Raw genomic sequence first — 24,828 nt, 5'->3', positions numbered from 1 at the left:
CAAATTATGTGGTTTTACCTGTTTTTATGATTTTTAAAGAAAAAATCCAGATCCAAAACCAAAACACGGAGGAAAAAAATCCAAAACCAGATTCAGATCCAAAATCAGGGGAGATCCAGTTCCAAACCCAAAACCAAAACATGGGGTCGGCGCACATCTCTACTCCTCAGTGACCGGGACCATGCACTGCACAAGAACATCACAGTACAGCGCCTGGCTCCAGGTCAATAAGACGCCACTGTCAATGACGTTTCTGCAAAAGCTATAAGTCACAATTCTTAACTAATCCTCACACTTTTCATCATCCTTCCAAGACTTCTTCTCTAAATAGAGATGTTGCTGTTCTAATCTAGACTCTTTACTTTTAATCTGTTTCCTAATCTTTATCATTTGTTTAAAACTAGAAGTGACTGTACTACATTTGCCTGTGTGAATAAACCCTGAGTAAATGGTATCAAAAGGTGCATACACACACAACGATTTTGTTACCAACGATTTTATGAACGATTTTATGAACGATTTTCTGTCAGATTATCTGTCAGATTTTTTAAAGTGTTATCAACGATTTTTTTGAACTACAAATGATTTTTGCATATTAACTTAATGAAAATCATTGAGTTGACAAGTCTGACTGAACTACAAACTACAAACGTGAATGCGCATGAACAATAATCGGACATCGTTTGAAAGTGAACGATTTTTTTAAACGATATCGTTTAACGATAATCGTTCAAAAAATCGTTGTGTGTGTATGCAGCTAAAGTATTTAAAGTTGCAAAGGGATGGCTCACATAGCTGACTGGAGTAGTGTAGTATGGACACAGTAAAATATTGTTACCTATTAGTTTTACAGCTAGAAGTATATGTACTAAATGATTATATTCTGTTGCTGGTTTATATTCTATTTCTGGTTTCAGGTACTAGAATGGAGGAACTAAGTTCTGCTTGCACCCGATTCTCACTTGACTTGTTTAAGATATTAAGTCAAAGTAACCCTACTGGAAATATGTTCTACTCTCCTCTAAGTATCTCCACTGCATTAGCCATGGTCTACATGGGGACTAAGGGTAAAACTGCTGAGCAAGTATCAAAGGTGAGTAACATCTGGCCAGCCTAAGAGGAAATAATAACAATAGCAAAAATAAATAATAATCTTAAATTAGGAAACTCCTGCCACAAAGGATGTAGGGTCTGATTATGAGCCGCACGCAATCCGCACACAGGGCCTGATTCACAGCCGCTCGTTCGCTCTGAGCGATGTTTGCACAACTGCGCATGCGTATGGGTCGTAATGCGCATGCACAAACCAGTCATTGCGGTCGGAAATCGTGCACTCGCAAAACAGCGAGGGGCTGCTAATTTGACTGACAGAATGTACCGTTTGTGGGTGGTAACAGGGGAAGGTGCTTGAAAACGGGGGAATGGAGATACAAACGCAGGTGTGCCTAACGGTCAAAAGGGCGTTTAATGGGAGTGCATAATTAGTAAAGGAGCGTCATCGACCACGTCACTTGGTTGTCGTTTAGCCTGAACTGCTCGCAATGATAGCGGTAAGAAAAACCTACCACAAGCACTGCGAGCAGTTCAGATGCCTTTCGATGTACCCGATTAATCTAATAAATACCGGAGATGACATGTGATGCGAACGGCAAAGGGGCGTCTTTACAAAATAGCAAGTTAATTTTTCGTTCGCTGGCTCAGACATAGAGGCGTCAACAAACCGCAAAGAGCGAGCGCTCAATTTAAATAGCTGGCCGCTTTTTCTGAACGAGCGAGCGCAAATAGCGTCCGGCTCTGAATCAGGCCCAGAGTCTCTCTGCATGTGTGGGAGGTCTAATGGGCATGCAGTAGGGTTTAATTTTATTGACCACTTAAATTTTTTTCCCGTGAATGGGTGGGTAGGGGCCCCAGTGCATTGCTTTGCCAAGGGCCCCCACTGCTGTTAAGACAACCCTGCAGAAATGTGGCGAAAAAGTGATGGGTGTTCCTGAGCGATGATTGGGAGGTGGCTAGTAGTACACGCACAAGTGGTCCGTTCACAGGGCGTGTTATGACTATGTTGCGGGCGTGTCAGTGCAAGCTGCTGCGTACCCAGATGCACAACTGGAACCATAGGAGGCCTTGGTCAGACGAGGAAACTGCACCTCCCATACGACTGGTGCACTTTTTGATGGTGCGACTGATAGTGGCATATAAGGACACACCAATCGGTATTACAACGTGTACGGACATCTCAGTACTTGCACATTCGGCCACACAGATGTATATAACATGTATGTAGCTGCATTTGCATAAACCCGTAGACGTGCATCTGCCAATAGACGCTGTTGCAAATGACTCAGAATCAGGCCCATAATGCCTTAGTAACTGCCTAGTTTGTCTCTTTAAAAACAAAACCAGTTTCAGTACTAAGCACAATCGGTTTAGCTTAATGTTGGCTGACAAAGTAAATATAAATGTAAATCTATTTTATTTGCATTGCATGATATAAGACCTGATTCATAGATGGACACAATGGCAATGTTTGCAGGAGTTGAGCGTTTTCCTGTACTGCGTATGCGACGCACTACGCCGACATTGATTATGCATGGTGGTCGCAGGGAAAAACTAGACGCAGAGTAAGTGACAGGCAGTGAGCATTTATGGGAGGTAACATTGGGGGGTAGCTAGACAAACACAGGTGAGTCACGAGCATTTCGAGGAAGTCTTGGCCATCGACTGCATCTGTGTATGCTGACTTTCGACAGACATTCATAGCACGCATAGGGTAACTCAGAGGATTGATGTCCATAGATACTTCTGATGAGATATTCAAGCAAGTAAAAGGTGGTATGTTCTATCGCTATCAGAGGCCTCTGCATATACATAGTATGGATTTTGTTACAGGTGCAGTTTATCCTAATATGATTACAAGCAAAAGCACTATGTGGCTCTTCGTGCTTGATTAGTGTCATAGGTAATATCGGTTTATTGTCTTTGGGAATGACCAGTTATCAGTCACAGCATGACAACCAGCACCAGAGCAATGATTAGTGATAAGCATGTTGTAAAAGTGACTTCCGTATCAGGCGACCTTTGTACATTCACATCATAAACATATACTTTTGGCAACAAAGTTCGTTTTGGTTGAAGATAAATTGATGAATTTACTGTGTTAATCAGATCACTTGACTAAGTGATCTTCAAGGGAATTTCTAATGTCACAGAGCACTGATTAATTTATATACTGTACTTCTATTTATTTCTAAGGGCATAAACATTGATACTGTTTAACATTTAACATCCACCAATGTCATTAAATTCTCCACCATTTCCGATATCACATAAATCACTTTTTTTGTTTAAATAAGAATAAAAGTTGAAACACAGAAGAGAAAAACAAGACAAATATCTGACTAGGAAAACACACTGTACTGATAATTTTAATGCAGCTTAATTGTCCTAAGGCAGGGGTTCCCAAACTTTTTTGAACTACAGCACCCTAGAGTATCAGAATTGTTTTTGCGGCACCCCTGGGCCAAAAGTCTGTTATTGAGAAACTCAGAAATAAATGTAATGTACTGTATAAATTGAAGTAAATTGTGCTTACCTGTCATCCTTAGGTACAGTTATGTGATGGGGAATGGTTTGCGCTTCTGTTTGTCCACATATTTACATTACATTGACCATAAATAATTTGTATTGGTGCTGGACCACCAACCTGAGGAACCCCTGCAAGTGTCCTGAGGCACCCCAGGGTGCCACGGTGCACAGTTTGGGAACCACTGTCCTAAGGTCTTTTATTTTTACCTGTTAACTATAATTTAATTATAAAACAAACACCAGGGTGCAGATTGACCAGTTTTGTTGGTGGTTTCAAAATGGTCATATATCTTTGGTGATTTTGTCCCCAAAATGGATTTTAAATCCCTACCCTACTATAAAGAGTCATTCTATTTACTGGCATTTGCACCAAGGGATACTAAGTGATGCCTAGCAAGTGCTAAATAACATTAGGCCACTATTGGTACACCTGGCCTATGTGTACCTCTGAAAGATAGCAAGTAATAGTGGCCCATTAGGCTGATTAGGCTGCAGCCTAGAGCACAAGGACTTGGAGGTGAAAAATCCATTTGGCAGCTGGGTAATAAAATGAAGACCTTATTAATGTTGGTGGTGGTTGTACAGCTTAATTAAAGAAGCTTGTTAGTTATCCAGCCGTCCTGAGGCAGTGTTAAGGGAATTTTTTTAAGTGACTACCAGATGGCTGTGCCTATGTGACAGGGGCAGACTGGGCTGGGGGGCAGGGTGCCATGTGCTTCCGGGGCCGCCTCATCCACAGTAAGAGTCCTGGTGGTCTAATAATTGATGCATCTGCGATCCGACTATAGCCATTTGTGGCCACGTGGCCACCTCATCTCATACTACATACACATTTCTGTCACTGCAGACTTTCTGTCTCTGGGCCAGGGACACTCCAGCAGTAAGCAGGCACTTGTGTTGCTGATTGATGGATGACCAATCAGAAGGAGCAGGAAATGCACAGAGACAGAACAGGAACCTATTTGTCCCTGTCACTGTGATACATGGTGCGGCCTGTCCCTGGGCTCAGAGCTGCATGCTGTGAGGTAACTTAAGCTACACAGTAGTGCCCCTTATTCACATTACACTACATAGTAGTGTCCCTTATACACTTTAAGGTGCATAGCAGTGGTGTCCCTTACACATTACTCCACACAGTAGTAATGTCCCTTACACATTATGCCACACAGTAGAAATGCCCCTTACACATCATGCCACACAGTAGTAATGCCCTACACATCATGCCATATAGTAGTAATGCCCCTCACACATTATGACCACAGTAGTAATGCTCCATACATATTACTACACACAATGCCCCTTGCACATCATGCTACACAGTAATAATGCCCCTTACACATCATGCCACACAGTAGTAATGCCCCTTACACATTATGTACTCAGTAGTAAAGCTCCATACACATTATGCCACACAGTAAAATTCCTCCCCTTACACTTTATGCCACCAAGTAGAATTACCCTCCCCTATCCCCCTCACCCTCTTCCTCAACAGAGCTCTCTACCATATGTAGTCAGCACTCGCCTGGTCAATAATACTCTGACCAGGCACAGAGACTGACAACCGTGTCTGGAGTGGACTGAGGGCGGACAGTGTGGCTCTATCTGTCACTGTACTGGACGCTGCCTGTGCGTTCAGATAAACAATTCCTCACTCTTCATTTTTGCCACTATGTGGAGACTGGACAGGAGAGACGTTATAATGTCTCTCCTGTCCATACAGAAAAATCTGAGTGTTGAAGTCGGCTTCCTTACGAGTGCTCGGCTGGGGGAGGCATAGCTCTTAGTGCTCAGCTGGTGGAGGCGCAGCCGGTAGGGCAGAGCTGCAGTGAAGGAATGGAGCTGGGTGTACCTCTACTAATATAAATTGCAGCGGACAGCCGGTTCCGCCCAAGGGCACACTGCGCTCTTTGTGGCGGCACCTGCCGCACCATCCTAGTTACAGCCCTGGTTGTGTGTTATGGCGGCGTCATAGTGGAAACTTTTTTGACACCTCCTGCTTAAAACCCAAAAAGTCAGAAGGGTAGATGGGGCCAATCAGCATCAGAAGAAAATTATCCATGGTGATCGCACAGTTAAAATAACTATCCTTGGTAGAAATCTCAGAACCAAAATATTTCTAATGGGGGAAGGGCATATGTGGGGTCTAATTGCTAATGTAAGTGGAATGATCATTTAATATTCCTTTTACCAATATAAAATGGTCACCATTTTGCTTATACTGTTGTCGTATATGCAGCAGATCGTATTTAAGGTTCACATAAATGCATGTTTTGTGTGAAGTCCGTAATATTCTTATTTGGTTTTAGACAGAGAGGGACTTTACCAGTTACAATCAATACATTACTAACGGCATTTATTGATTGTAATTTTTATGAGTTGTCTTGGTTTTGATCAGTGCCAGCACTCACCTGCTTATGAGATAGAGAGAGTTCCTCCCTCTGGGTCTGATGCTGAGTTAGACAGAATTTGAGTGCATATGCTCACACTTTGTGTGTGCTTGTATGCAGAGTTTTATACATCTTGTGGCGTGCCCGCCCCTATTGCTAGTACTAATGCTACTAATCATCAGTGTGCATCAGCCTACACTTGTTGCAAAGGATTTGCATATTTACACTTGTGACCAACTCTGTGGCCCTCAGTTCCATCAACCCACCGTCAGCTAGATATATAAGCCAGTAGTGACTTAGGGGCCCATTTATCAATGATCACATACTCAATGCGATCTGGGCTCGATTCTAGCACCCATGATCACATTGCAGTATGCGATCATACCAGCCAAATGTATTAAAGAGCACCCACAGGGGCTCTAAAAGGAGCCCGTCCCTGTGATGAGTGAAGTGAACGCGTCAGCAGTCTCTTTACTCCTTACAACAGACCACGCATGCGCCACAGCCATCCCCGGGGGGAGTCCCTCCGGAACCCTCTCCCAGTGACTACAGCAGCACAGCACCATCTTTAGATGGTGTTGGATGTGGGGGCCATATTCCAGAATGCTTCTCATTCCAGAGCTTGGTAAATCTGACAGAATCACATCCTCCATGGAAAACCTATGGGGGTTGCGGCTGCTGTCGGAAATGGAGGGACTGCACCAGATATCTCTGATAATTGTAAAGGAGCTCCCATTATTGAAAAAGGGAGATCTCTTTCAAATGTTGGAGCGACTTGGTACTTATTGCTTGGTTATCACTTGTGATCACCAGGCAATGTTACCCTATGCTATAGAAAACCTACATTTTCCGTATGTTGGTAGAATGGCATTACGTGCCATAGTATGGTACCCTGCTTGTCAATCACCTTGTGGTCTTGAACCAAAGAAATATCTAGGGTGAAGGTGCCAATTACAGGAAACCATTCACATAAATAAAAATAATTGCAAAACTCCAAGGAGAATTAAATCAAAAGTTACATAAGACCATTTGGGCTGTAATGAGCCTTTAGAAACTAGAATAAGAAAATTGGCAGTACAGATCAAATGATGTATCAAAGTAACAATATTCAGTCAATGAATTACATTGTGACCCAAATGTATCAGAACTAGACAGAATATTAATACACAGGCCCAGGGGAGTAGGAATACAAATAACCTCAATTATAAACAATAGTTAAATGCTTAAATGCTGTCTGGAAGTTCAGCAGAAGGCTAAAACGGAGAGACTCATAAATAAAATTCCTAGATTAGTATAAGGATGCACTGGACCAGGAAATTGTTCCTGGATATTGTGATTTGGTATAGCCTCTGTTCATAATCCTGTATAGACGGCAGCCTCAGTTAGTGCACGACTCTCCTTGTGATAATCCACCAGATCCGCTGTTGCAGTTATAAGCCAATAAGCCGGTAGGAGATGATGAGAATGCCGCAGCTAGATGGAAGTTTAGGCAGCCGGCAGAGGTTGTAATGTGAAAGCCACGGCTGTTTGAAACTTGACCACGTGGCACGTAGATGGCTTAGAATAATGTCTCACAGCAGGGAGATGTAGGTATGGGGATTGATGAGCTCCCATTCACTTGATGGTTAAAAGACATCAGACAATAACTAAAACACTATAGAAAAAAAATTAAAAAAACCACTTATTTTCCACAAATGGAGGAGATCTAAATCTCATAACTCCCCCATCTTGTGTCAGATAAAAAAGAGGTCCCTTATTTAATGCAGTACTGTAGGTTGTCTAGTTTATAAAATGGTGATAGATTGAGGTAGATTACCGTATCCTTCCTACACATAAGAAGTGTTTAAATTGAGAAAAAAAAATGCATTTCATGTCAAGTGCAGATTTTTTGCCAAAACCTACACATCCTATTTTACTATTTTTGAAAGGTGGATTATTAGTGAAACAAGAACCACAAAGTATTTCTTTGTGGTGTTTATGAAACTAAACTAAAAACATGTTTCCTTTAGGTTCCCTTCCTTGAAATTGAAATAAAAAAAAAAGTTTTTACCCATTTACCATTTTTTTTACAGGTTAGAAAGTGTAAAAAGACTAATGGTATTTTCTGTAAATACAAATGTATAATTTGTCTGGGTACCACATACAAAAATCATTGATATTGATGTTGGAATGTGCCGAGCACAAATGTGAAAAATTACCTCAGCAAAGGGTGGGAAAATCCTCAGCAGTGAAGGTATTAGTCATCTAAAAATGTTTCCTAAATGTTTCAGCAGACGTTGTGTACAATAAAAAAAATACAGCCAATCGTAATGACCATGTTTGTCAGCATTCTACTTATTAAGCTATATGTAGTCTGTTTACTGAGTACAGAAACACAATTTAAGATATTCAAGAGGTGCTTTCTGCATGTACAGTAGATATGTACAGTATGTATATCTTTGACAATCTGGAGGTAGGTTACGCAGAAGACCAGATGAACAATGCAAAACACTGTTTTTCTGCACTCATTAAATGCTTCCCAGAAGTAAAAGGGTACCATTATGTGAGGATTGGTGAACAAAAGTTAAAAGTACACTGTACAAATTTTAAGCTTTACAACAAACTTTAACCTTCTATCTAATGTCTATTATCCATTTTAAGTTTAGTCTTAAGTCATGAGAGTGATGAGGCACCAAAACTGTTTTTATTATGTGTCTCTTTTGTTTGTGCAAAGCTTTTTATTGCAATAAACGGCATCTAGAAATGTTGGGGATTTCTTTGTGAAAGTACAATTAGAAAGGTAAAATGGGTCTCACTTATTTCTCCAATTCCTTAAAATAACTCCTGCCTCTCACTCCCAGAGAGCCTATGCTGGTTTCCACTACAACAAGTGGGTGTGTATTCCCGCTGCCATAGTAACAGGCTCAGCTTACACAAACAGTAAGCTGCTTCCTCCCACAGGCTTTACGCTTCACACTGACAGATCCTGGAGCTCTTCTCAAATTCCTGAGTTCTAGTGGATGGTGTATGTAAAAAAGAAAAAAGGCCCCTATAGAGACAACTCTGCCACCCAATGCCTCTGCAACCTGTGAGCAAAGTGCGAACAGCCATGCTCTCTACTATGCAGAAAGGAATGCCCTCACCTCATTATAATAAGTTTGCTCTGAACTGCTTCGCAAAATGAGGTGCACTGGTGTGCATGCCCCATACCTCAGTAGGTATACTTTCACTGTACCCAACTCTTCCTCTACTTCTGTGCAAACTCTTCCTCTGCAAATTTGGTCATGTTACTCCAGCCTGCACACCGTGGTGGAAATCTAAGCACTTCTATTTATTTTTGTACAGTTTTGAATTAATTTTAAAATTAGTTAAAATATAATTTATGTACTGTACTTCATGAACATTACAGTATAGTTAAGAAGCAATCTAATTTTAAATAAGAGTATACACAGTATGCAAAAGATGTACCATCACTCCTTTTACCTCTTGATAATTTACTAAACTGCTACATACAAAATAATTATGAAATAGACAAATATTATGAATAAAAGTACAAGATAATGTATTAATGATTCACATGAACAAAGGGTTTGCTTTATGCATAGGTGTAATAAAAACATCTGTAGCAAACAATGTGTAAATAAATTTAGACAGGTATACCTAAAAGGGGATGCAGTCAGGCTTCCCGACTGTCAAATCCCGGAAGGGTACTAATGACAGACGTCGAAATCCCGACGCCTGTCATTAGACCTACGCCGGGAGCCCAATGCCCGGCATACCGAATGAAGGTAAGCCGGGCGTGGACAGCCGCACAGGGGGAGGGTTAAGTTTCAGGGCTCCCAGGGGACTAAGAGGTAGTCACCCCCCCGTGAGGGTTAGGGTTAGGCTAGGGGAAGGGGGGGGTTAGGGTTAGGCACCCCCAGGGTTAGGGTTATGCACCCTCCCGGGAGACTTAGGTTTAGGCTGCGGAGACGGGGGGGTTTAGGTTTAGGCACTTAGCGGGGGGTTAGGGTTAGGCACTAGGGAGGGAGGTTAGGGTTAGGCACCCCTAAAGGAGGGTTAGGGAGGGGGAGGGTCAGCATTACTTACCTAAATCCGCTGTCGGGATCTTCACACCTGCCGGGCTTCCAGCTTCGGAATTTGAACCGCCGGCCATGTGGCTGGCGGTAATACATACTGATTCCCCTAAAAGAGGTGTCTAATACTGTTATACAACATGAAACATATACTGACAAGGCAGTACCAAGTACCAGAGAACAGAAACAGGCTAGGACAATAGGGAAATGTGAGAGTATTCACTCAAAGGGAGATGTGTATCAAACTTTAGAGAGACATACAGTGGAGAAGTTGCACATAGCAACCAATCTGCTTCTGTCATTTTATAATCTGTGCTAGATAAATGATAGCTAAAAGATGATTGGTTGCTATGGGCTACTTCTTCACTTTATCTCTCTCAAAGGTTTATTACATCTCCCTGTAAGTCCTTGAGTCCCTGCTGCACATAACTCCTATGCTGACAGGCTGCACTGTTAGTTCTGGTCCATGTTGTGGAACGGTCAGTGCCTGGTATGATATATAATATAAGCGTGTCTCTACAGACTTCTTACAGGGCAGACCATTCAGGGCTGTCCTGAGAAGAAACACTCATCAAAATGTGATGAGAAGAAACAAATAATCAAACTCGGACGAGGAATGAGAGGAGGAATTAAGATGAAGAAGAAGGGAGAAGGTGAAGAGATTTTAGAATGTAAAGGAATATTCAACTTCAGTAAAACCACATTGATGAAACCGCAAAGACAAGTATTCTTAATAAAGGTTGTAACTTTGCACTCATAAATGGGCAGAATAAATGTATCACTGAGATAGACCTGTGCAAACAAAGAATGACCACAGCGCCACTTATAGTAATATATCTTTTAAGGAGGTGATTTCAAATATAACTATGTAGATGTGTGATGGCTTTAAATGCACCCCCAAATATAGCAGGATGTCAGCTCGATCCAAAAATAATGAGGCAGTGGGAGTCTGCCCTAGAAAATCAAAATATAGCAGTGCTAATGGATAAAAAGAGTGTCTAAAGGTGCTTAATATGCAATAGTGTTTATAAATCAAAACAAACCATGTGATTAAATATGAAGTGCCAAGTGCTTGTATATACCATTTAATCACCATAAGAATGTCTCTAAGACAAAATTGAATTAAAACCATATTTTTTATAATAATATCACAGAATTCGTATGATAGACTACACATTGAAGTCTATAAACTGGACAAAACATATCGGGAGTTTACATATCTTGTCCATGATGGACCTCTTCTACTGATAATGAGAAAAGCATACTTTTTTTTAAACAATTTTTTAATTTTTTTTTTTACTTGTGCTATCCTTAAAAACTAAATATCCCTTGACCTTCATTGTTATTTTTAATTATTTACTTATCTGTGTTTTACCTTGGGTTTTCAATGTGTACTGCCTATACGGCTGCCTTTATTTCATTGGAACAGTTGTTGACTGCAAGCTTCAACTCACTTGCACCATATGACTTTGTTTCACTTATGCATATCGCTAGCCATCTGTTCATGTTACTCATTAATAAAGTATATTGTATTTTTATTCATATTATGTGCCTATTGCATGATTATTTTGTCCGTAGTAATTTAGTAAATTGTGTAGAGATATCAGTGAGCACTGGTACATTTTTCCATATTTTATGTGTCACATTCCACACAGGTTGAAAGGACTCTTTTTTTTTTTTTTGTTCACCAGCAGCACATCCCATACCTACCTAGTGTCACACTCATACCATCACATCTAAGCACAGTCTCCACCATATTTAAATAAAAGTATGACATTTCTATCTTTGCATATTTAGGCTCTGCATTTTGATGGAATTAAAGATCTTCATCCAAACTTCCAAACTCTGGATACTCAGATCAATAAGAAATCCAGTTCCTCCTATGTCTTGCATCTGGCTAACCAGTTGTTTGGAGAAAAGTCATTCAATTTCCAAACTGTAAGTCAACCAGTTTGTTCTTTTATTTTTTTTGTTGCATATTGTTTGTATGTTTTTTTTCTTCCAGAGAACAAAGTAATATTTATTTTGCACACACAATAGTGTATAATGAATTAGATAAAAGTGATTGTGCCCAAAACTAAAATCAAAACCACTGTCAAATATTAGCAAAGTGAAGACATCTGTTATAACGGTTAGTTTATTTTTTATAATTTCATCATTTACATTTTAATTACAAGTCTCTAAGCCAGTCACATTGAACTAAAGACTTAAATATTGCACCTAAATCTATTGCATCACACATTAGACTTGTTATTTATGGTATTTGTGGGTAAATTTATGAAATGTCAGGTTTACAATACCGGTGCGTCATTTATCTGTCAATATTGGATCCCACTGATTTACTAAACTGAATCCCATCACAAAAATACTGCTAAACCACACTTTAAGAAAACTCCATCCTGATTTTTCCCCATTAGAAGTATACAAATAACCAGATTTACCAAGGGATAGGTTTCATACCAGCTGCAGTCCTGCCACAAGACTAGGATCTGTACAGCCTTCTATATATTTTTTGTGAAAAAATAAAATATGGTGTTGGGTACTCCTGCAAATTGATGGAAAGCACTAGGCCTAAAGTCTAAACTGGTAGTGAAATAAATGGGGTGACAAAGAACGTAGGGCCTCATATATTTTCCACTAACCAGCACTTGGCTTTAGCAGCCAGGGCTGGTGGCACAATAGCAGGGGGGGACACAGTGTGAGACCAACTAACCATAGGTCAGTCAGCACAAGACTGGAATCTGTAGAGAGTAGGACCCACAAAAAAAGTACAATTTACTTTACCCTTGAGATTAAGTGGGTTCAACTAGGATCACTTATTGCAGTAAGCTGCTAACCTACATACCACAGAATCAAGAGATTCAAAGAGTGTTAATAAATTATATTCATTATTCTCCATCTGCATTAGTGACTTTTAATTTCATCAGGATCCAGACTGCATATATATATATATATATATATATATATATATATAATGTGTGTGTGTTTTTATACTGGTTGGGTATGAAATCCCGGCTGCCTGGATGCTGCTGGTCATAATACCGACAGCGGCATCCCGACAGCCAGAATCCCGACACCAATAGGAAGTGACGGTGAGGACTTTTCTAACCCCTACCCTAATCCTAACCCTCCGTCCCCCGTGCCTAAACCTAACCTCCCCCTCCCCGCACCCTAATCCTAACACTCCCTATCCGGTGTCTAACCCTAACCCTCCCCCTAATGCCTAACCCTAACCCAGCTACCTAACCCTAACCTCACCCTAACACCCTGAAACTTACCTTCGGGATGCCGGCGGTCCGGATACTGCTGCCGGGATCCCGACCTGTCGTGATTTTGGAGCCGGTATTCAGACCGTCGGCATCCCGCACGCCAGAATGCCGACTACATCCCATGCAAACTTAGCGCTGTTTAAACTTTCCTTTCTAAGTCCAATTTAGAAAACTACTTTCAGAGTTTAAAAATAGTGAATTAACAAGTAAAGCCTGTGTTTGACATTAATAAGTATCATACACTGATTAATCAACATTGAATTACTGGAAGATTTATACTAAAGTAATCACATCGACTATGCTCCCATCCACCACTCTTGTCGCCATGTTCGGAAGGAGGTTCTTCCCTAACTAAACAAGGAGACAGTGATGACTGGCAGACTTGCTACTATTACATAATTATTAGCTTATCCCAAACTGTTTTGTCTTTAAGAGAAATACAAAGTTTAGTTGTAAGTCACCTGATAACCTGTGTTATCATTTCTTGTCAGGAATTTTTATCTTCTCTCCAAAGTTTTTACCATGCTAAACTGGGCACTGTTGATTTCATAACTGCATGGGAAGCTGCTAGAAAGGAAATCAACACATGGGGTTCAGAACAGACAAAAGGTTAGTATGGTATTTGAATTAATTTGTAATATTACATGGAGGATGTCAGGTTATTTCTGCCAAAGGGGCAACACCAGGTACTGAAGCCTAGGAAATGTAGGTCCAGATGTCCAAATATGTTACAGGTACAGGTAACAGCTTTCAGTGGTTACACTAAATCTGTAACCTGGCATGGTCGCATGAGATGCAACTACAAGCTGCCAGGCTTTCAGTTAATCTGAATTGAGAAGATTAATTACATTTTAAATAGACCGTCTTAATTTAAATTATGCAGCGGAGGGGTTATCACTAACCAAAGTTAACAGTAGGGGGTAGTGAATTGTGCAGCACTGAACAAGTAATTAGACAGTAGAGGAGCTGCATGGTGGGGGAACTATCGAGGAAGGTTGTGTGCACTGAGGGAAGAGAGGGGTCAAGAATGAAGATACAAAAAGACTTACTTCAGAGTTCAGTTTACTTAGAGTCCGTGCTGTGGAAAGGGTGGCTTCATCGATTGAACAACACAGTCAATGATCCTCGCATCCTTACTGGGACTTGGGGCAGTGGCATAGAGTCATTGATATGAGTGGCTATAGAAGTAAACACTTAGAGAGGGCCACCGATACCTACTGCCTAAAACGGGATAAATACAGACATATAAATTCACATGGGTTTTGATAGATTATGTCTATATCATTGTGTCTGCATTGACCATATCAACATTCACCAAGTCGACACTGATGAAATGTCAAAATGGTCAGAATTTCAACACTGTTTTTAATGTCAGTCTATCCTTAAACTTAAAGGAAAACCTAATGCTTGTTTGAAAGGTAGGTGCTCCTGCTCTGTCTCCTTCTCTACTGTGCTGTAACACTGGAAGGATGACATCATGGCATATGCGCTATCCTGTGTGCATTATTGTTTTGAGTATCATAATGCTGCATGGCTGTGTAGTACTAGAACCTGCTGTTACCACTGTGTGTTACTGTTGTTACCAACGAACCTTCAAAAATGGACTAACCTCCATTTCATATTCTGCTGGTACCTATTGTAATCAAAAGCTGCTCAATCAGTCTAGCAGTACTAATCAGGTGTATGAAAGGGAGGGGTCATACTAAGTAGAAAAAGGAGGGGGATTTAACCCCCTATTGTTCCTCAGCACACTGAATAATACTTGCAACAATATATGAAGACTATATGGTCATAGAAATTCAGAGATATTGGTTGCATGCATTTGCAAATACATGGGAAGCTGCTAGGCCACGTCACGGCTTCTCTGTCACTAGCAGTCCCTAACACTAAGGGGTTCACATCCGGAGTGCAGTGCACCCCGAAAATGTCCAGCCCAGGACCCCCCAAGGGCATCACATGAAAAATGGAAAAAGAGTGACAGGGCAGTGTAAAGTATAGATGTGTTAGACTAATTGATAAGTGTTGAAAACGGGGTTAAAATATATGTGAAATATTACATGAATAAAATACAAACATAACAGGTGATGTGAAAAGCAACTATGTGTATTAAGTGGTGATGCCCTGAGGAGGCCCAGCCAGACCAGCCCCGGGGGTCCTACACCCAAACGCTTTGATTCCTTGATAAAGCCGCAGGCGAAATGCGCATCGGGTCTATGCCAAGGACCCCGTTCACTATATGCAATGATATCATGCCGATTATGGTTTAAATAATTTATGCATGTTGGGCAGCAAACTCCGAGGCTCAAATGTTATATTGTCTCATGTTTTATGTCTAAAACACAATGATAAGCACCAATATGATCTGTGGCATCCATGAGCACTGATGTAATGTGCCGCGGCAGAGCATATGTTTGTCTGATGTCAATGAATGTGATTAGAATAAAGTAATGAATGCTGAGAAATCCTCTTAAAAAACTGTGGCATACAGGAACATTTATATAATATGCTCTGGGAAAATATATGTATATTACCTAGAGTTAATAAACGCGACTGTCCTATTATTTGAAGTTAACAGTGGGGAACCAGTGATGTATAAATATAACTAAGCAGTTTAACAGCACTGAATTAATCACTGTGCCATTCTGTTGTCAATTAATGTGATTATAATTAACTGACTCTGTGAAATTCTCCTAAATAACTGAGGCATCTAGGAGCTTTGTTGTAATATGCTCTGGAGAAACACATACTATGGGCCAAATGTAATAGGGTGAGAGTTTAGAAAAGTGAGAGTTTCTGACACTTTTTAAACTTTGCCAATGTAATAGAGTCCAAAAACAAAGTAACAGAGCGAACTTGCATGTTTTTTTAGACTTAAAAAACTCTCAAGATTTAAAATCTCATTCAGATGTTTTCCCATTTTGAAGATAAAACTCAACCAATGTGAAAGTTTACTGCTAAACTCTCACATTTTCTAAACTGACACCCTATTACATTTGGCCCTATATATTGTTTGAAAGCTAATAAATATGATTAGTGCACAATTTGAATTAATGAGTGGTGAACTTATGATTAATAAACATATTCAAGCGGTCTATTAAACACCCAATTAATTACTGTGCCAGCATAGGCTCTAGCAGTCTTTGTTTTAAAAGCTAATAAACGTGATTAACGCATTATGTTAAAGAGCGGTGAACCAGTGATTCAAGCAGTTTAATAAACATCTAATTAATTACTATACCAATAAAGGCATATGTTAGATATGAAATAATCTATATCGGTCCATACTTCCTGAGTGAGAAGATGATGCTTGACACCATTTGTGTCAACCTATATCCCCTGGCTATATAATAACAGGCATAGAATGATACTGTAGTACCATATTTATGTGTACTGATGTAATGTACTCTGATTAATTACGTATTAATATACCTAAACAGTCTTATAGCACTAAAACAATTATTGTGCAAATAAAGGTATATGTCATATAAGGAATAATTTATATCTGATCATATTCCTGATGGGAAGGTGACGCTTGTTATAACTTGTGTCAGCCTATTTTTTCTGTTTAGTTAATAGCAGGTAACAGACAACAATAATAGATCAGATATATTGCTTATCAACATCCAGAGTACAGTGGAGATAGACTGATACATTAGTTGCCAATATTGCAGAATCAGATTGCAACATTTTTGGATACATCTAGATAGTAGCTAAGTTGCTATTATCTATCCAGTAGAGATGTGCTAGTAACTGCATATGACATTCACTGGTAGCATAGAGTTATCACTGTGTTTGTTGTCAATGAGATATAAATAAATAAGTCAACAAGGAATTTGGACAGTACAATATTTATTATTTTTTGAGCCACATGTACATTTAAAAGAGACCTCACATTCAGAAGAACACAAACGCATAAACTCTGTCTGCAGACATAAATATTGACTTGTAGACAGGAGAATCTGCCCAAACAAGTGACACGACCCTTGGCATATCATTTTAATTCTTAATTCTTTAATCTTTATTTTTAATACTTCGCCGTCCACGAATCTTCTGAGGGATTATATAACATTTTAATATAATTAATAAAAGTTAATTTTTAGCAATTTATTACCAATTACTCGACCAGTGCACCTTTATACTACCCCTTTTTCATCTTTTGTTTGCGTCCATAATCAATGGTAGTAGGTAGCACACCTCCTTGATACATGAAGTATTAAGATAGAATATCTATCCATTTTGTATTTTCAAGGTGGTTATCGAGTGGAGTCTGTGCAGTGTTATAAAAATCTTTTTCACTATACTGCCAAGAAAGTAAATGATACAGACTATGGGACATTACAAGCAAATAGATTATAAAATCCAGGATGTGGTGTTTCATGAAACAGGGCCAATTAAGGTGAATCTGGGAAAAGAATTGCAACACAAGCTTGTTATGATGGATTTGCCGACAACTGGAAGCGTGTCTGAGTTAGAGACTGCTAGTGTGGATATCTAAACACAGAGCGGGTGTTCTGTGAGAAACAATAAAGGAAAACTGACTCATATTATGAGGAGTTTGCAAATATCTTTCTGTGAACCCCAGAATATCCAAGAAGCAATGTCAAGCAATGACTGGGAGGAATGGAAATCAGAAATACATAAAGAAATGGCATAATTGCATGACAACAATATATGGACTGCTGTTAACAGGCAAAGTCATGCTAGACAGTAGCATTTATGCTGTTTTTCACATACATAGCTACTCCTCCTCTAATCCTCCCATTCTATCCTTTCTAAATAGAGTCAGGGCCGAAACTAGGATTTTTGTCACCAGGGGCAAGACAGTAATTTGGCGCCCCCCATGTAATTCCCCCTGCAGTAGTGCCCATATTGTAATGCCCCCATAGTAATGCCCATATGTTAATACCCCCATAGTAATGTAGTAATGCCCCTGTAGTGCCCACCATACAGTAATGCCCCTGTAGTGCCCATGCTCCCATATTAATGCCCCTGTAGTGCCCATGCTTTCATAGTAATGCCCCTGTAGTGCCCATGCTCTCATAGTAATGCCCCTATATTGCCCATGCCCCCATAGTAATATCCCTGTAGTGCCCTTACAGTAATGCCCCTGTAGTGCTCATGCCCCCACAGTAATGCCCCTGTGGTAATGCCCCTGTAGTGCCCATGCCCCAATAGTAATGCCCCTGTAGTGCTCATGCCCCATTATTAATGCCCCTTATTGCCTATGCCCCCATAGTAATGCCCCTGTGGTAATGCCCCTGCCCCCATAATAATGCCCCTGTAGTGCAGCTTATTAAAAAAAAAAAATACTTACCTTGAACCCCGCTCCTGCATCCAGCGTCGCGTCCGGTCCGCCGGCTGCTCCTTGGAACTATGGGGGAGATGTCATGACGTCTCCCCCATAGTGCCCGTGGGGAGAGCCGGAAGCTGGAGTTCGGGAGAGAACTCCAGCCTCCGGCTCCGGCTACACCGCGTCGCTGCAGAGAAGGAGCCGGGCGCCCGCTGGTAATAAATATTACCAGCGGACGTCCGGCTTGGAGCCTCTCTGCAGCGCCGGGCTGGAGGTCACTGGCACCAGGTACAGCGGCTCACCCGGTGCACGTGCACCTCCAGCCCCCCCCTAGTTGCGGCCCTGATAGAGTATAACCTGCTTTCTGCTTGCCCAGCTGATGGCTGCTTCTGCCAGTACAAACAGGTATCCTGACAATGGTCATCCTCATCTGATTCTTAGTCGGCATCACAGAAAGATTTTCAATGTAGAATTCCCAGACAAAGACAAAGAGGTGTATCTTGCCAGAAGGAAGGAGGCTAAGAAGGTGATTAGGTGTGCAAAGGCAGAAGCTGAGAAGAAAATGGCCCAGTCAGTAGATAAAGGGGGCAAAACCTTTTTTAAGTATATAAGTGAAAAGAGTTAAATGGAGGAATGATAAGATTTAAGGCAGAGAGTGAGTACATGATTGAGGGAGACAAGGAAATAGCAGATCATCTAAATAATTATTTTGTTCAGTATTCATACACTACATAAGGAAAAGGGGCCACAGTTAAGTTGCAGAGGCATTGATAAAAATGAGGTACATGAAAGTACTTTTACAGAGGAGAGGGTCCTAACAGAACTCTCAAAACTGAAAGTGGATAAATCAATGAGACCGGATGGGATACATCCAAGGATACTAAAAGAGCTTAAAGGGGTTCTGGTAACACCACTAACAGAATTATTGAACCAGTCGCTATTATCAGGAGTGATTCCAGAGGACTGGAAAAGAGCAAATGTAATACCACTGTACAAAAGTGGAAGGAAAGAAGAAGCAAGTAACTACCAACCAGTGAGCCTTACATCAGTAGTGGGAAAAATAATGCAAACACTATTAAAAGAAAGAGTTGTGGAATATCTCAAATCTAACAATTTGTAGGATCCCAAACAGCATGGATTTACTCAGGGGAGTTCATGCCAAACAAATCTTATTGACTTTTTTGACTGGGTGACAAAAGTAATAGATCAAGGGGGGCATAGGTGTACCTTATCTAGACCGTAGTAAGGCTTTTGACACTGTCCCACATCGCAGAATGATAAACAAACTAGAAAGCTTGAGATTGGATTCTTTGACTGTTGAGTGGATAAGATCTTGGTTGCAGAATAGGAAATTGAGAGTTGTAGTAAATGGAGTGTATTCACGTGAAGGAAAGGTTACCATTGGAGTACACCAGGGATCTGTACTTGGGCCAGTGCTTTTAATATCTATGTTGGTGATACTGAAAATGGTATTGAAGGCAAAGTATGTCTTTTTGCAGATTACACAAAAGTATGTAACAGGGTAGACAGACCAGGAGGGGTAAAACAAGTGACTGAGGATCTGGGTAGACTAGAGCAGTGGTTCTCAAACTCGGTCCTCAGGACTCCACACAGTTCGTGTTTTGCAGATCACCCAGCAGGTGCATCGGTGTACTCATTACTCACTGACACATTTTAAAGGAGCCACAGGTGGAGCTAATATCTCACTTGTGATTCTGTGAGAAGACATGGAAAACATGCACTGTTTGGGGTCCTGAGGACGAGTTTGAGAACCTGTGGACTACAGGAATGGGCAAGAACATGGCAACTACAGTTTAATGTAAAAAATGCAAAATCATGCACTTGGGTCTCAATAACCCAAAGGCTAAATATAGTATCAAGGACACCTATATTGGAAAATACAGAGGAGGAAAGCGATTTAGGAGCCACCATTTCAGATTACTTGAAGGCAGGCAAACAATGCACCAAAGCATTGAGGAAGGTAAGTCAGATGTTTGGTTGCATAGAAAGAGGAATCAGTAGCAGGAAAAAAGAAGTAATAATGACCCTGTATAGGTCTTTGGTACGGCCTCATCTAGAATACTGTGTTCAGCTCTGGAGACCATATCTCCAGAAGGATATAAATACATTAGAGATGGTACAAAGAAGGGCAACTAAAATCGTGCATGGCCTATAGCACAGAACTTACCCTGAAAGACTAAAAGATCTTAATATGTATAGTTTGGAGCAGAGGGGGGACATGATAGAAACTTTCAAATACATCAAGGGTTTTAACAAGGTACAGGAGGGAAGCATTCTTCAAAGGAAGAGATGCACAAGAACACGAGGGCTTGCACTGAAACTGGAGGGAGGTAGACTTAGAGGAAATTTGAGGATAAATTACTTCAAAGAAAGGGTACTGGATGAGTGGAATAACCTCCCATCAGAGCTGGTTGAAGCTAAGACGGTGGAACAGTTTAAACACGTTTGGATAAGCATAAAAATATCCTTTAAGAGAGACCTAAGCAACAAATAAGGTGGAAGATGAAAAGCGGCAGACTAGATGGGCCAAATGGTTCTTATCTGCCATCAAATTCTGTGTAACTCTATCCACCACTGAGGCAGATTACATGGCAGTTACATGGGCCAAGTGGTTCTTATCTGCCATCAAATTCTGTGTAACCCTATCCACCACTGAGGCAGATTACATGGCAGTTACATGGGCCAAGTGGTTCTTATCTGCCATCAAATTCTGTGTAACCCTATCCACCACTAAGGCAGATTACATGGCAGTTACAGAAACTGCCTTTATGTTTAGAAGGCTCTTTGTGTGAATTAGTTCTTCTTAGTCAGCATGACTGTGACTACAAAGGTGCAGTTGACTTGTTTTACAGCAGTAATCACCATAGATGGTCCAAGCACATTGCTATTAGACATAAAATTCAATAACCCAGATGGACTGGCCAGCTCAGAGTCCAGATCATAACCCCATTGAGAACCTCTGGGATGAATTGGAGCTACGGGTGCGTTCTAGGCCGACATGACCTTCTTCAGTGTCACAGCACTTAAGGCAGAATAGCAAAACATAACGCCTGCTGTTGTCCAGGAGCTTGTGGACAGTTTGCCAAGAAGGGTGTCTGTAATAATTACTGCACGTGGTGGATCTACAAAGTACTGACGTCAATAAAATCTTGTTGATCTATTTGCTATCAATGTTCAATCACTTTTGTCTACATAGTGTACTGAAGTGTTGGTAAGGCAGATAGTGTAATTTTTTGGGGATTGTGAGGTGTTTTCACCATAAAAACTGTGGTATAAATAGTTTTGTATTTCTATCAATTGTTTGTTAAGGTATTGAAATACACATTGCAGACATAGTTGTGATATATTGATATTTATTTGAAATGAAAATATTTATTCCAAAATCAATATTATTTTTGTTTTATAAAAATTGCCCATCCATATTGGTTATCCTAATTTTCTGATCAATACAGTACGTGCAGCGCTATAGAAGTTACCAAATGCGTACCCTTGAAAAATGTAAGGAACAGTGCAAAAATATATATAGATGATAAATATTAAAACATTGTTCAATAGGGTATGTCTAAAAGTCATAACATTTATTCACATTAGGTATAAAAGATATATAACACAATGATATATCATTAAAATAAAAAAAAATATGAACTAAGATAATGTTACTTACCTAGGTGGTCCCTGCTGGCCATGCAAATCCCGATGCCTTGTTGCTGGTTGCGAGGTGCATTCGGGTGAGAGAGTAGCGAATGGGAATGGGTAAATTAAAACAAATGATGCTGCGCTTGTTAAAAACTGCACAGTTTCATTTGTTCAGCGATTTATTTACAAGTACCTGCAGTAACGCTGACTTGGAGCACTACCAGGCATATTAACAATTTGTAGCTAAAAAAATTTTGTTGCAAGTAAACCCTATAAAGATAAAATAGTTGGTGAAGTGGTCATGTACCCAACGTGTTTCATCTAATGGGACTTTTTCAAGGGTGCCTAGTACTGTCCATGTCCGGTGTGTAATATTCCTAAATTACTATGGATCAGGTTCGAGTAGATCAGAGAGGCCAGCCTGGTGTGAAGAGTTCCCCTTTCTCAGACACATTGACAGAGACGGTTACAAGGTACAATGTAATTTTATTATGAGAGAAACAATTGACACTTAACAACTGTATATTTAGTAAATTATCTCAGCTTCCATTCAAAGAGATTTGTCTCAATACCTGCAACACATACCGTAGTTGTAAAAAAAACCAGTACAGCATTACAGTGAAAATAAGTGTTTGCATACAGATCTGTGGCTTTAGTTTTAAGCAAAGTCAGTCCAGCATTTGAGAAAAAAACAGGGATTAGTATGCAGTTCGGCGGCTTCAGCTTTTCTTTCACACCAGCATTAAGGTAAAAAATGCAGAATAGCATATAGTTCACAGCTTAAGCTTTAAGCACAGTCCAGCAATAAAGAAATAAGAATAGGTATTTGCATACACCATACTTGCCTACTCTCCTGATTCGTCCGGGAGCCTCCCAAAAATCTGGGGATGCTCCTGTCCACCCAGAAAAGCAGGCAAGTCTCCCGGCCGGCCAGGTATTTCTTCCACTCCTAACAGAGCATGCTCAGGGCTTAGGGGTGAAGAGAAGGTCATAGCAGCCCTTCCATTAAATTCTATGGGACATGTAGAACGTAATAGAACAAAAACTACCAGGGCTAAAGGATATTTATATGAACCCCTAACTAACTAAGGGATAACACCATAACTATGGGGGTACCACAGGTATATATACCCCAATCTATTAATTAATTCTATATGTATTATGGTAGCGTCCCAGCACTTCTGGGTATGTTTAGTGTGCATGCGCCAGTGTCTCTGACATTGACATACATGCGCGGAGGTGTACACTAGAGCCCCAACTGCAGTCCAGTGGAACCTCACTGTACATGCTTCGCTTCCTGTCACAGCTGCTGTAGATCATACTCGTACTGTGGTAGTGTGGGTCTCCTCAATTTGTCTCCCCACTGACAGTAGCCATCTTGTTGGTTAGTTATCAGTCTGGGGATGTTGAGCAGGAATGTTACAATATTTTGATAGAAATGTGGAAGTGGACTTGCCTATGAATTGCACTATACAGAAGCTGCATTTACTTGGTCCAATGAACACTGATAACAACAGTAACAACCTTAAGAACACCCTACCTACAGATTAAAAAGTCTCTTCCAACTACCTCTTTTAGGATCTTAAGGGACATTGATAGTTACTTTGGGACACTACAAAGGACTGTCTGTCTCCAGACCAGATCGGGAGAGCACAACCAGGAGCATTGGCCAAAATGTGTGAAAGCCATATGCAGAAAACTAGGATCATAGAACTATGTAGTAAGCATAGGTACTCAAATTATATGAATTAGGAGCCCATCACAGCATTGGGAAGATATGTAATGGGTATGTAGGTACTTAGCTATACAGTAATGTGTAATATAATTTTACTGATTGAATAAAGACAGATAATGTGAGCATACAATTTACCAGAAACTAGAAGGGCCACCCAAGCATGGAACTGGGTCAGGAGCCAGACAGGGTTGGGGATGACATTAGGATATGGGTGTGGTGTACGGGTTGGGTATGAAATACCGGCAGTCGGGATGCCAGCTGTCAAAATACCGACAGCGGCATCCCGATGCTCAGTATCCCAACAGGGGTATCTAACAATGCTAATCCTCCCCCCTTCTGCCTCTAACCCTAACCCTCCCTTCTTGCACCATAACCCTTCCCGTTAGTGCCTGACCCTAACCATGCCCTCTTAGTGTCTAACCACAACCCCCCCAGTGGTGCCTAAACGCCTAACCCTAACCTCCCCCGCCTGGAGCCTAACCCTAACCCCCCATGGTGCCTAAACCTAACACCACTCCCCCACTCCACCCCGGCTAACACCTAACCTGGCCCCGCTATACTTATGTTCGAGATGCATGCTGTGAGGATTCCGGCGTCGGTGTTTAAACTGGAGTCAGGATTTAGGCGCCTATGTTTAGTCCTGGGTCAGAATTCCGACACTGGGGTTTCAACAGCCGGCATCCCGTCCGTTGGCAAGGTAACTACATCCAGTGGTGTACACTAGCAGGTCTTTTTGTGATCTGGGTCCATTTATTTTAGTTCAAATCGAGTTTAAGAGCTGCAGCATTTTCCTTGCTGTGCCCCACAGCTATCAGGGAATACAAACTTAATTTTCTATTTACTGTAAGTTATC

At 40.8% G+C, this 24,828-nt stretch overlaps 1 protein-coding gene across 2 annotated transcripts in view; it reads left to right on the top strand.

The window, feature by feature from the left end:
- Positions 1–24,828, top strand: part of SERPINB1 (serpin family B member 1) — a 66,345-nt gene that overhangs the window by 20,951 nt on the left and 20,566 nt on the right. For both annotated transcript variants that reach the window (XM_088471801.1, XM_088471800.1), the window contains 3 exons: positions 918–1,093; positions 11,822–11,962; positions 13,785–13,902. In XM_088471801.1, the coding sequence (XP_088327927.1) occupies positions 926–1,093; positions 11,822–11,962; positions 13,785–13,902 (427 nt within the window). In that variant the 5' untranslated portion in view covers positions 918–925. The remainder of the gene's footprint in view (positions 1–917; positions 1,094–11,821; positions 11,963–13,784; positions 13,903–24,828) is intronic.

Source organism: Taudactylus pleione, unplaced genomic scaffold (genome assembly GCF_031769625.1).
Source record: "Taudactylus pleione unplaced genomic scaffold, aTauple2 ptg000116l, whole genome shotgun sequence".
NCBI lineage: Eukaryota > Metazoa > Chordata > Amphibia > Anura > Myobatrachidae > Taudactylus > Taudactylus pleione.
This window is presented reverse-complemented; position numbering and strand designations above follow the sequence as displayed.